The following is a 13,342-nucleotide window of genomic DNA, read 5'->3' on the forward strand; positions in this document are numbered from 1 at the left end:
CCCTCTCCCACTCCCCCTGCTTGTGTTCCCTCTCACGCTGTCTCTCTCTCTGTCAATAAATAAATGAATAAAATCTTTAAAAAACAAAACATACATGGGTGAGCCTTGAGAGTATTATACTAAGTGAGTAAATCAGACCGAGAAAGACAAATACTGTATGATCTCACTTTGGAAGATAAAAAAAAGTCAAACTCAAACAGAAAAAACTGGTTGCAAGGGGCTGTGAGATTAGAGAGATGGGAGATGTTGGTCAAAGAGTACAAACTCTCAGAAAATGAGTAAGCTCTGGGGATCTAATGTCTTGCATGGTGACTATAGCTAATCCCAATGTGTACTTAAAAGGTACTAAGAGCATATCTTAAATGTTATCATACACGCAGACACGAATGTGGTAAACATAGGTGACGGATATTAACGAAATTGATTATGGCAATCATTTCACAATATACACATACGTCCAATCATCACCTTAAAAACTTGTCAGCAATACTTCAGTAAAGCTGGGGCAATGGAGAATTTCAGGGATAGAACCCTTTGATTCATCTACTTGAAAGCCCTCATCTTATAGATAAGGTTTTTTGTCTGGTTTGGCCAGGGCAGTTCATCAGAGGGCTATGGCTAAGACCTGTAATTTGTCAATTTTGAAGATGACTTTATTATCTGTTCAATAATTTAAAATTTTAAAAACAGGGCGCCTAGGTGGCTCAGTCATTAAGTAACTGCCTTCGGCTCAGGTCATGATCCCAGGGTCCCGGGATCAAGCCCCACATCAGGCTCTCTGCTCAGCAGGAAGCCTGCTTCTCCCTCTCCCCCTGCTTGTGTTCCCTCTCTCGCTGTCTCTCTGTCAAATAAAATCTTTAAAAAAATTTTTTTAAATAAGATAAATTTTAAAAACAAAGTTAAAAATACTTCAACATCTCCACAGTCTACTCCACTACGTCCCTCTCTCTCCTTTTGTTCATGACAAACGTCTGGAGAGAACTGCTCTTCTTCTCACCTTACCCTCTTCACCACACTCGACCAGCTCCACCTTCCTTCACCCCTGCCAGTCCCCACAACTGCTCTTGCTAAGGCTACTACCCATGGCCTCCATATTCTCCATTCAACAACCTCTTCCAGCTTCAGTCTTGACTTCTCAACAGAATTCAGTGCTATTAACCAAGTTCTCCTTTTTATAAAAATTTACTTGAGGGGCACCTGGCTGGCTCAGTTGGTGGAGCATGCGACTTTTTTTGTTTTTTAAGATTTTTTTGTCAGAGAGAGAGAGCACAAGCAGGGGGAGCAGCAGCAGGAGAGGGAGAAGCAGACTCCCAACTCAGCAGGGAGCCCGACGCGGGACTCGATCCCAGAACCCTGAGATCACTACCTGAGCCGAAGGCAGACGCTTAACCAACTGAGCTACCCAGGCATCCCTGGGGCATGTGACTTTTGATCTTAGGGTCAGGGGTTCAAGCCCCACACGGACATAAAGATTACTAAAAATTTACTTAAAATTTTTAAGCCCATTTTTACACTTTTAAAACAAAAACATGATGGAAAGCAAGCCTTGCTACAGGCAACTTTTTTTTTTTTATTTTTAAGATTTTGAGAGAGAGAACATGAACAGGGAAGAGGCAGAGGGAGAAGGAGAGTGGGGAAACCGACATGGGACTCAATCCCAGGACCCCCAGGATCATGACCGATGGGGAAGTCAGATGTTTAACCAACTGAGCCACCCAGGTGCCCTGAGGCAACCAATTTCTGATGCTTCCATTCATCCAACGAATATTTTGTAAATATCTACCGTGTGCCAACCATTATTCCAGGTGCTGGGGACACAACAGTCAACAAAAGAGACCCAAATCCCTGTCCTCCTGGAGCTGACAGTCTAGGCCAAGCAGACAGTCAACAGATAAGCAAATAAATGGATAGTAATGAGTTATAAAGAAAAATAAAGCAGGGTAAAAGGGATGGGATTTAATTTCATGTCAATTTCATAACTTCTATTTTATTTAGAGAGAGCAAGTGCATGCATGAGTGAGTGTGAGAGTGCGGGGGGGGGAGAAATCAAGGGGGGGGGAAGGGCAGAGGATCTCAGGCAGACTCAGCACTCTGCATGCAGAGTCTAGCATGGGGCTTGATCTCATGACCCAGAGATCATGACCTGAGCTAAAATCATGAATCACTTAACCAACTGAGCCACCCAGGTGCCCCACATAGAAAATGTTTTCTATAGAATGGTAAGAAAGTTCTTTTTAATAAGGTGCTTATTGGAGCAGAGACCTAAAAAAAGTGAAAACAAGTCACACGGTTATCTGGGAGAGGTCAGCCCAGCACGACAGCCCCAAGGTGTGTCTGCAGGTGAGCAAGGAGGCCGGCTGTGGCTAGAGCAGTGTGGGAGACGGAGAGCTGTAGGTGCAGACTATAGTAGGTGAAGAGGGGGCCCACCTTGGAGGTGGAGCAGGGAGCATTTGCTGACTAGACACAGAATTTGGGAGGGGAAAAAAGGATTCAAGAGTAACACTAAAGGTCTTGAGCACCTGCGTGGCTCAGCTGGTTAAGCATCTGACTTTGGCCCAGGTCATGACCCTGGGGGTCCTGGGATTGAGTCCCACGGTCAGTCAGTTGGACTCTGTGCTCACCAGGGAATCTGCTTTTCCCTCTGCCCCTCCCCGCACTCTTGCTCTCTCAAATAAAATCTTTAAAAAATAAAAATAAAATAACACTAAAGGTCTCTGGCCAGCACTAGAAGGACACAGACGCCATCAACTGAGAAGGGACAGCTTCCAGGAAGAGAAGCTCTGGGGTAAAATCAAGAGTATGGCTGGGGGCACATTTAGCTTATAGTGATGATGAGACTTCCAACTGGAAAAGTCTCATATCCTGTGCACACACAAATCACACCCACATCGATATGCAGTCAGAGCTCTGGGGACAGGTTCTGGCTGAGCAGATTTGAGCACCATCAGTACCCTGAGGTGTTTAAAGCTACATGACAGTAGGAGACCAGCCAGGGAGTAAGAGCAGACAGTGACGGAAGGCATCCTGGAAATAGGTCCGGAAGCACGTAATTGTTGAGAGGTAGGGAAGATGGGCCTGAGCAGGAACAACCAGTGGCAGAAGTCCTATGGGAGGTCCCACAAGGCAAGTGAAACAGTTTCAAAATGGGGGCATGATAAACCACATTAAATACTGCTAAAAGGTCAAGTAAAAAGACAAGGAAGTTGACCTTGAACTCAGTAAGGTGTAAGTCCCTGGCAGACATGAAGAGCTAGCTGTTCTGGTGGCGAGGGGTGAGGATACAAGACTGACTGGAGCAGGCTCAAGACAGAATGGAAGGACAGGACATAAAAACAGTAAGAATAAACTCTTTCAAAAGTAGTGCTATAAAGGGAAGCCAAGGATAGGAGAGTGGAGGTGGGTATGGGTCAGGGGAGTTGTTTTTCTTTCCCTATAGGACAGGATCTCCTCTAATCGGTTATCTGGGAGAGGTCAGCCCAGTGTCATTCACCAGCATGCGGTGGTGAATGAACTGTTGAAAGGAAAGCGGTTAATGGAGGAGGACAACTGCAGAAAGAACCACCACCCTACCCCAACTTTTATTACACAACAGGTAGTGAACACAGTATTCTGAACTTAGCTTTTTGTACTAAACGTAACTCGGCAATTAATCTATTTGGTCTATGCAGATCTGCCTCATACTTTTTAATGGCTGTACAGTGTTCCATTCCACAGACGTACCAGAAGCAATAAGCCAGAGATCTGTGTTTAGCTTCCCAAGTCAGCATTTTAGAAGCTGCTAAACTAGTGGCTAGTGATGCTTAATTTATTTGATGACAAATTTCAAACATACAAAAATAGAGAATAGTCTAATGAACCTCCTTCCAGATTTAACTATAACCCAGATATTGCCACACCGGTTTGACCTATCGCTTTTTTTGCTCAAGCATTTTAAAGCATATCCCAGGGGGTGCCTGAGTGGCTCAGATGGTTGAGCATCTGCCTTCAGCTCAAGTCATGATCTCCAGGTCCTGGGATCGAGCTCCACGTCGGGCTCCTTGCTCAGCAGGGAGGCTACTTCTCCCTCTGCCTCTCCCCCTGCTTATTATACTCTCTCTCTCTCTCAAATGAATAAAATCTTAAAAAATATATATTTTAAAAAAATTTTAAAGCAGATCTGACATGTAATTTTACTTCTGAATACTTCACTACACATCTCTAAAAATGTGGACATTCTTATAGAACCACAATTCACATACTTTAAAAAGAAATTAAAAATAATCCCTTGGGGGCGCCTGGGTGGCTCAGTTGCTTAAGCAACTGCCTTCGGCTCAGGTCATGATCCTGGAGTCCCGGGATCGAGTTCCACATCGGGCTCCCTGCTCAGCGGGGAGTCTGCTTCTCCCTCTGACCCTCCCCCCTCTCATGCTCTCTCTCTCTCTCAAATAAATAAAATCTTAATAAAAATAATCCCTTGGTTTCATTTAATATTCATTTTATATTCAAATTCCAAACTGTCACTAAAATGTTTAATGATTTGATTCAGACTCCAAAAAGGATTCAAAGGTGGTTCTTGTAATCTAACGCAGGTTCCTTCAGCCCCAACTTTTCATTTCATGCCGCTGATAGAGGCTATTTTAATTGTTCTATTTCCTCCAGGGCAGGTATGGGCTTTTGATTGTATGACTGTATGTCTAAAAATATCTTTGTTGTCTTTACACTTGATGGACCCTTTGGATGACTAACTTCTGAGCTGGAAATCAGTTTCCCTCAGAATTTTGACAGCACTACTCTGTGTATCCATTAATGCCACTGAATAGGATGGGGCTTTCCTTATTCCTCGTTTGTAAAGGATTTTATCTCTAGAAGCTTCAGAACCTTCTCTTTACTCCTGATCATCTGAAATTTCAGGATGATGTGCCACCGTGTGGGCATTTTTCGTTCACTGTGTCAGATACCAGTTAATCTAGACACCAGGGTCCTTTAGTCTGATGTTTCTCTTATATTCGTGCTTTGATCATGCCGTCCTCTTTGTTTTCTGTTCTCTTTTTGGAAATCCTATTACTATGACTTTAAAAAAAAAAATGTAAGGAGCAATCTATCTAATCTCTTATTTACTGTTCTTTATTCTACTCTGTCCTACTTTCTGGGAGATTTCTTATCTTTAACCATTTTTTCAATGTTGACAACCATAGTCTTAATTTCCAGGAGCTCTTGCTCGTTCTCTAATCTTTTCTCATGACCTCCTGTGTTGTTGTATGAATGCAAGATCTTCTCAGAGCTCACATAGTTAGTGCTTACAAAGTTTTATTCTACTGCTATTGGCTGTTTTTCTGATTTTTAATTTCCATATTGGAGGATTTCCTCATTGGTCTAGAGATCCTTGGTTGTCTTTTTTAAAAAAAATTGTTAATATGGTACTTTTTAAATGTATACAAAATAATAACGAGCTCCCCCATGCACCCATCACCTGGCTTCAATAATTAAAAAAAAATGTTGGCAAAATACTTATAATCTATTCCTCCTTCCCTCCGCAAATACCTCTCCAAAGTTTGGGGTTTTGTTGGGTTGGGGTTTTTTTTGTTTTGTTTCTGGGTTGTGGGTCTTTTTGTTTTCTATTGCTTTGTTTTTTGGTATCTGCTCTTTTTTTAAACAGTTCAGCACTAATCAGGAATGCTGTGCACATGGTTGAGGCTTGCTTACCGGAAGACCTCACTTCTTGTGAGTGATTCACTAGGGGCAAGCCTTTTACTTAAATGAACCCCAATGTCCATACACAGAAATCTTTTTTCCAGAGTCCTTCAGTTTCTTCAGAAAATAAAGTCCAGTCTTTCACCCAGGCAGCCAGTATCTGAGTACAAATGTGTATATCAGCAAAGGGGAGGACAGTTCTATTAGTAACTTTCAACCTCTACGCCTCTCACCATGGCTCTACACCACACCTCAGGCCTCCAATTCCCAAGACTCTCTAAGGTTGGTAGGGGTGACTCATCTCTCTTCCTCTTGGTTTTCCCCTAAACATACATGCACTTCAAGTCTAGGCTTGCCCCACACTGAGAGACAGAAAGGGACACGATCTCCATCTCCTAAAGAAGAGGAATAAGAGATGCAGCCTAGAGCTGAGGAAAAAGAAATACAGGTTTCACTGCAAGTTACAAAGATAACCAAAAGAGGAATTAAAATTAATAAAATAAATGCATTATGAGGAAGAAAAGAGTAGGAATTAGACCAAATCCTCGTCTTTCGCAAGGAGAAAAATAACACGAAATATACAGAGTATAAATCAAAAAACAGCAATATAAGTTTTTTGATTAGAGAAATGAAGGAAACCACCAGAAGAAGGAAAAGTGGAACCATGAAAGTGAGCGCCTACAAGCAGCAGCCAGCGACCAGGGTGAGGGGCTCTCACTTTTCATGAGGAGCCTGGATGTGCTACCTGAAGCTTTGGTCCATGTTCATGTATTTCTTTGATAGTTTTTTCTTTTAACCTAACAAGCACATCAGAGAAAGGGAAATTTCTTTAATGTTTTCCCATTATACTTAGGATAAAGACCTAGATCATTTAGCCAGCTGGGAAGTCTGTTAAAAACAACAACAAGCTTTTCTGACAATTATGAACACATGTTCAAGTAGTACAATCTCCAGCAGACCAATTCAAAGACTCACTGTGGCTGGAACAGCTTATAAAAAAGACGATTAAACTGAGAAACTAGATAGAAAAAGAAGAGAATGTACTTTATGATATTAGACTCCTGATTGATAGTTAACTGGCGGATAGGTGACAGGTTTCCCAGAAGAAGTTTAAATACTACCAAAATTTATTCAAAAATTACTTCAGTGGGTTTTTTTTCCCAGGATTATGAATTTCTTCCCAGAAGGAGGCTATAAATTACATCATTAAAAAATGTTTTGGGGCACCTGGGTGGCTCAGTTGGTTGGGCGACTGCCTTCAGCTCGGGTCATGGTCCTGGAGTCCCGGGATCGAGTCCCGCATCGGGCTCCCTGCTCGGCGGGGAGTCTGCTTCTCCCTCTGACCCTCCTCCCTCTCATGCTCTCTGTCTCTCATTCTCTCTCGCTCTCTCAAATAAATAAAATCTTTAAAAAAAAAAAATGTTTTGTCACAGATTGGCTTGGGGCAATTTTTTTCTTTTACAGGTCTCCAACAATGGAAATGTTCTAGATCTTTGATGTTTAATACAGAAGCCAGTCACATGTGGCTACTGAGCACTTGAAGCATGGCTAATGTGAGTGAGCAACTGAAGTTTTAATTTTATTTAATTCTAATTTAAATTTAAGTAGCCACATGTGGCTACAGGCTACCACAGTAGACAAGTGCAATTCCAGACTCCATGGCTCCTACGCTCTTCTTACACTAAGCTCTCTCCTCTGTATTCCAGCCACTCTGGCCCACTGTCATTTCCTAAACACACATGCTTACTCTTGCCACAGGGCCTTTGCACCTGTGGTCTCTTCTTCCTAGAATGTTCTACTCTCCCCATTCCCCAACTTCATCTGGTTAACTACGACTTCTCCTTCGCTACCTAAAATCATCTTATCTGCTTATTTGCTCACTTCTTTATGGTTAAATTTTTGTCACTCCACCACTACCCACTCCAACCCACCCAACAGGCAGAATACAAGCTCCATTAGAGCAAGGTTCCTGCTCACCTTGCCCATCATTGTATTCCCACCACCTAAAGACAACACTGCCTGACTCACAGTAGACAGCTAGTATCTACTGAATGAATGCCTTCTCATGATTTTAATTGTCCTCACTCTCAGAGATTCCCAATATCTACTATAGTTCCAATCTTGCCATTGCAATTTAGTTCCAAGTTTCCAACAAGCCCCATGAGCATTTCTACTTAAAAATTCCACTGTCGGGGCGCCTGGGTGGCTCAGATGGTTAAGCATCTGCCTTCGGCTCAGGTCATGATCCCAGGGTCCTGGGATCGAGTCCCGCATTGGGCTCCCTGCTAGGCGGGGCGCGCCTGCTTGTCCCTCTGCCTCTCTCTCTCTCTGACTCTCATGAATAAATAAATAAAATATTTAAAAAAAAAAATTCCACTGTCTAGGGGCGCCTGGGTGGCTCAGTCGTTAGTGGCTGCCTTCGGCTCAGGTCATGATCCCAGGGTCCTGGGATCGAGCCCCGCATCGGGCTCCCTGCTCAGCGGGAGGCCTGCTTCTCCCTCTTCCACTCCCCCTGCTTATGTTCCCTCTCTCGTGGTCTCTGTCAAATAAATAAAATCTTTAAAAAAAAAAAAATTCCACTGTCTACACATCAACTATTACTATCTGCACTCTGTTGCCAGATTAACCTTCAGAAAGCTTCGCTTTATCTGTGTCATACAACTCCAAACAAAGAAACCTTCAAAGAAATCCAAAAGAAAAGCCAATTTTGAGGCAAGAGTGGACACACTGTACATACTCCAACTTTCTTGGGTCCTTTGTAAACCAATACAAAAAGAAAGCAAATGGAAATTTCTCTGCCAAGATACAAAATGAGAAAGTGAATCTTACCACAAGTTCAAAAATGTCCATGAAGACAGAATGTCCCTTAGGTGTTTTCTCATTCAGACTGGCAGGAGACCAGATCCAATAGAAGTAAGTACCATCTGAAGAAAGGTGCACAGTGCTCATGGTGCTGCCAACAGGGAGATGATTGGCTGGCATTGGCACCATCTGGCACACCTGGACATGAAAGGGAAGAAAACATCATTAGGGTGACATACAATTTCTGGTTAATTCTATCAGTTCATCACTAATGCTATTAAGTCCAAGATCAGAATCCAATAGGCTTCCTGGTCAAAATAAAACTGCTATCTCTAAGAGATGAAAATTACATGACAGAAATATAAAAATTCATTCAATGGGCCGTGCGACAGATAAAAGCTAAAAATATCCGAATCTGCTAAGCAGGTGTGTTTTATCAAATATTAAAGACAAAGCTTTAGAGAAATAGTACTTGCTGAAATGTCCTAAGTTTTCCTTATTCCTCTGAAAAAGAATTTCAGACTATTAATTATATTTTAAAAAGGACAGGGACTATATCTTATTTACTTTTATATCCCAGCACCTAATTCAGAGTCTAACTCAGTTATTCAATAAATATGGAAGGAAGTGAAAAAGAGGGCAGAAGGAAGAGGGAAGACAGAGGAGGGAGAAAAGGGGAAGGAGAAAGTAAACAAGTGAAGGCACACGCAAGACCCGAACCCAGCACATGCAGGCTTAGTGAGATGCACCCAGTCCACTGGGAGGAAAACGACAAACACCAATTCTCTGTATCAGACACGAAGGCATGTGTTTCTAATACTAACTATCCTTCAGTTTCAGTATAACGAATGAGCTTTGCAAGATTTCACATTAAATGTGTAGTTACATACTCATTTTTTCTGCAAGAGAAAAGCCCTTAAAATGAGAGAAAATGGGGACCCAAAAAACTGCTGACTAGGTTTTTCAAAAATGCTGAGGGTAGGAGAACTGAAAATCCCAAAATAAAAATTAGAGAAGGTCAGGTGCCTTTGAGAACAGTAAGAACCACTTTCAGTTACTCCAGCTCTCGAGGGGAGTCACTCATTTTCCTAAGGTTACTTCTGACCCTTGAACTCATTTCATATGAGCTTTTCTCCAGACTTGTTTTATCTATTTCAAAAGTTAAAAAGTAATGTAGTTGCTGTAACCACACTTTGTAACTTGTAGTGCCAGGAAATCTAGAAAGTTGACAGCTACTGATTGGCCTAAGATATCCCCAAATTGCTCCAATGCACATCACCTACTTAGCGAAAACGTGGTTTTCTTGAACAAAATTGAAGTTTTTGCAATAAAACCGAGGAAATGGACATTGCCTCAAAAAAAAAAAAAAAAAAAAAAAAAACATGTCCCAAGATTTAACATCTGTCTAATTCCCAGGCTTATAATTCTACTTCAGATAAATATAGGACATATCCTCATCTGTCCGCATTAGCAATGAAAAATGAAGTCAAGGGGCGCCTGGGTGGCTCAGTCAGTTAAGCATCTGCCTTCAGTTCAGGTCATGATCCTGGGGTCCTGGGATCGAGCCCCACATCAGACTCCCTGCTCAGTGGAGAACCTGCTTCTCCCTCCCTCTCCCTGCCACTCCCCCTACTTGTACTCTGTCAAATAATAAAATCTTAAAAAAAAAAAAGTCAACTGGGCATCTATTTGTCAATTTGTTCTTTTTATTCCTCTAACAATTATTAAGCAGCTACTGTGTGCTTTGGAGATACGATAGTGAATAAGACGCAGTCCCTGTTCACCAGGAAAGGCACAGCTGAGTGACAGACAAAAGGAGATGCAGCATTCCACTGAAGTCCTGCCTGGAACTGCTCCCAGGGCATTCACCCCAGATGCGAACTCTAACCAGGCAGTTCACCTTTGGTTGAAAGGCAGGAAGGTGGAATGTAAAAAGCTTGAACTCTAGTGCTGAGAACCATGGGTTCAAGTTCTTATGCTGCCATTATTGTGTGGCCTTGGGCAAGTCCCTTAATGTCGGAGCTACATTCCTTCACTGAACAATAAACACTTGCCAAGTGCTTACAATATGCCTAGCCTCAGCTGCCTTGTCTGTATGACAAAACTGTTATCGTTCTGTCTCACAGATAGGAGAAGTGTATGTAAATTGCCTAGACCAGGGCCCGGCACAGAGACACTGAAAAAGGACAGTTTCTATTATCAACAACCAAATGCTAGGCTCTGTGCTACATTCTAAGCACACAAAGATAGGTAAGACAGGGTCCAGATTTAAAGGCATGTATGGTAGTGGGGAAGAGACAAGAGCGGGTGACTGCAGTGTAACGCACCAAGTGTTGGCATGAGTGCCAGGTTTGGAAGCACTATAGAGGAGCTCGGAATCCCTAACACGTAATGATTTTATCCAAACTCATCTCAAGGCTCCCACTGCCACAGAAAGCCTGTTTAGAACAAATCAAGTAAGGAAATGATGCCTTCCCAAAATAGATCTGGCAAAAGAACAAACAAACAAAGACAGCTAGTACATATACACACCATCTTTGACTCTCCAGAATTTTTTTTGATCATAAAAATTTGTCGATGGCCTTAGAAACTCTTAGGGAGCACATTCACACAGATCATGTGGGGAAACTCTAAGATATCAGAGAAAACAGAATGCCTAAATGGTGACAATTAAAAGGATTGCCACTACGGCAGGAAACTAGATCAGCGGTGTTCTTAGTCCTTCTGATGAGGTCAGCAACTTCCTCTACTGTCTTCAAAATATAAAAAGACAACATCTTGGTTTTCTTTTTACCTGAAGGGTATTCTGGTCAATGACCTGGAAAAGGGAGTGAGGTTTATTATCAAAAGATACAGGCCGGTGGAGAAGATTACCACTGCCAAAAGCAACCCATCCTGGTTCCAGCTCCTCATTCCGGCAGTACACAAAACCTCTGCAGAGGAAAAAAAAATATATATATAGTGGCTGAGTAGGCAGGCAGTGTTCGAAACCACACAATGCGCTACAACAAACATTTTCCACCTAATTTTTAAAAATGACCATGCAAAATATCTAGAGAATATACATTAACATTTTGCAACTGAAAACCTACAGCAAATATTAATTTTCCACAACAAATTAGGGAGGAGAAAAAGTTGGGGAAAAGATCTAATTAAATACATATAAGGATCTCAAACTGTGATTTCTTTTGGCAGCAATTCACAGATCTTATATCCCAACCGCAAAGCACTGTTAATCCAATGTGAAATCCAAGTACAAAAAAACTTAACTAGAAAAATGTCCATTCATCAACATGGAGAAGTCACTAATATTATAGTAATTCTAATCATAGAGGAATTTCTGGCTAGAAACAATGACCTGAGGGCTACCAAGCTCTTTAAGAGTCAAAACAAAGCCGAAATGCATGAACAGAACAAGAGTCTACTAATCCGAGAAAACCCAAATTACATGAAGTTGTTCAGACTTATTTAGTTACTAGTCAGTCTTGGGGGTTGGGGGTGGGGGGGATATGCCTCCCAGGTGTCTTCTTCAGAGAGATTTATATAAGGAAGGAAATGTTCCAGCCAAATCATTCAGCAAGTTCCATGCAACTGACCTGAGAGTACCATGTAATCCAGACCCCAATTTGCTTACTCCTCTTCCAACTGAGTTAGTAGTATACAGGTAAAGACCATCTGCCGTGAGACAGCGCCCCAAGTCAGCATCTGAAATCGTTTTTTCACAAGTAAATTATATATATGCTTTTTCTAGTGAAATTATAAACGTGCTTTTTCTAATGAAAAAGCCATTAGGAGGTGGGGTGAGAGATAATCTCCCACCTCTAAAATAAGTGCTTCAATGTGACTTCCAGGAAAGACGGCTCTAACCTCCAAATCAAACATCCAAAATGCATGTGGGATCAGGAACCAAAATCAGCGAAAGAGGTCAAACAGGTAATAGCAGGAGAACCTAGTCCTGCCTGCCAAAAGTTTTCTTTTTTGAACAGCAAAAATGTCAAATTTATGCGTTCCTAATTCTAATCTGAAATGACTAGGACTACAGTACTTTCAATAATGATTCTGTAGTTTAAAAGGTGTGAGCTTTTAAGAGTTTGCGGCACTTACTAGTTGCCCTTGGGCCTTTTTGAACTTCAGTTTCTTTGTCCATAAGAGAAGGATAATATGTACATCAAGAGTCGCTGTGATGGTTAAATGAGATAATGCAAGTAAACACCAATTTACTCTGGGCTACAAAACCAAAGCTCCATAAATGGCAAATGAGATTATGTTGAAATACCAATGAAATACATGAACAAATCACATGCTTCTGTGGACTTCCCATCCAGCCACTATGTTTGCCCTTAGCTATATCCTCTGCCAGCTAAAACAAACAGTATCGGTCTACAGAACCATTAAATGGTTTACTAACTTACCTTCTAAAGAATTGGTCTTAAAAAGAGAGCTTATAAAACTTTTGGTATTTTCATAATCATTTCACTGTTTGTCTACTACATGTCATATTAAAGGAAACCCACACCACAGCACTCATTAGTGAGTATGCTGTTAAGAATTCAGTCTACTAATCCAAGACAACTGGAACTTAACTGTTTTCTGAGCAATCAGTTGTGAGTAATCATTTCTAAAATTAATTTCCCTCAAATATTTTAACTTGAAACATATAAATATCCATTCATTCAACCCTCTTTAGATTGAGGCTCTATGCCTTCTGAGAAGTCTGACAAGGGGTGGGAGCAAAAGATTAAACAAGATTGGCCCCGAGCTGATACTTGTTGAAGCTGAGTGACGAGTACATAAGGTTGACTTAAAGCATTCTCTCAACTTCCACATCTGTCGAATGTTTCCATATTAAAAATAAGATTACTTTTCCTTC

At 41.5% G+C, this 13,342-nt stretch overlaps 1 protein-coding gene across 6 annotated transcripts in view; it reads right to left on the bottom strand.

Moving 5' to 3' along the window:
* The window catches only part of HECTD4 (HECT domain E3 ubiquitin protein ligase 4), a 192,843-nt gene that overhangs the window by 123,172 nt on the left and 56,329 nt on the right, over positions 1–13,342 (bottom strand). For all 6 annotated transcript variants that reach the window (XM_045887621.3, XM_045887620.3, XM_045887619.3 and 3 more), the window contains exons 5-7: positions 12,069–12,177; positions 11,267–11,405; positions 8,500–8,670 (exon numbers count right to left, since the gene is read on the bottom strand). In XM_045887621.3, the coding sequence (XP_045743577.2) occupies positions 8,500–8,670; positions 11,267–11,405; positions 12,069–12,177 (419 nt within the window). The remainder of the gene's footprint in view (positions 1–8,499; positions 8,671–11,266; positions 11,406–12,068; positions 12,178–13,342) is intronic.

The sequence above is a fragment of the Mirounga angustirostris genome, unplaced genomic scaffold (assembly GCF_029215605.1).
Source record: "Mirounga angustirostris isolate CCGP_5_RB_7025 unplaced genomic scaffold, mMirAng1.0.hap1 SCAF_14, whole genome shotgun sequence".
In the NCBI taxonomy this organism is placed as follows: Eukaryota; Metazoa; Chordata; class Mammalia; order Carnivora; family Phocidae; genus Mirounga; species Mirounga angustirostris.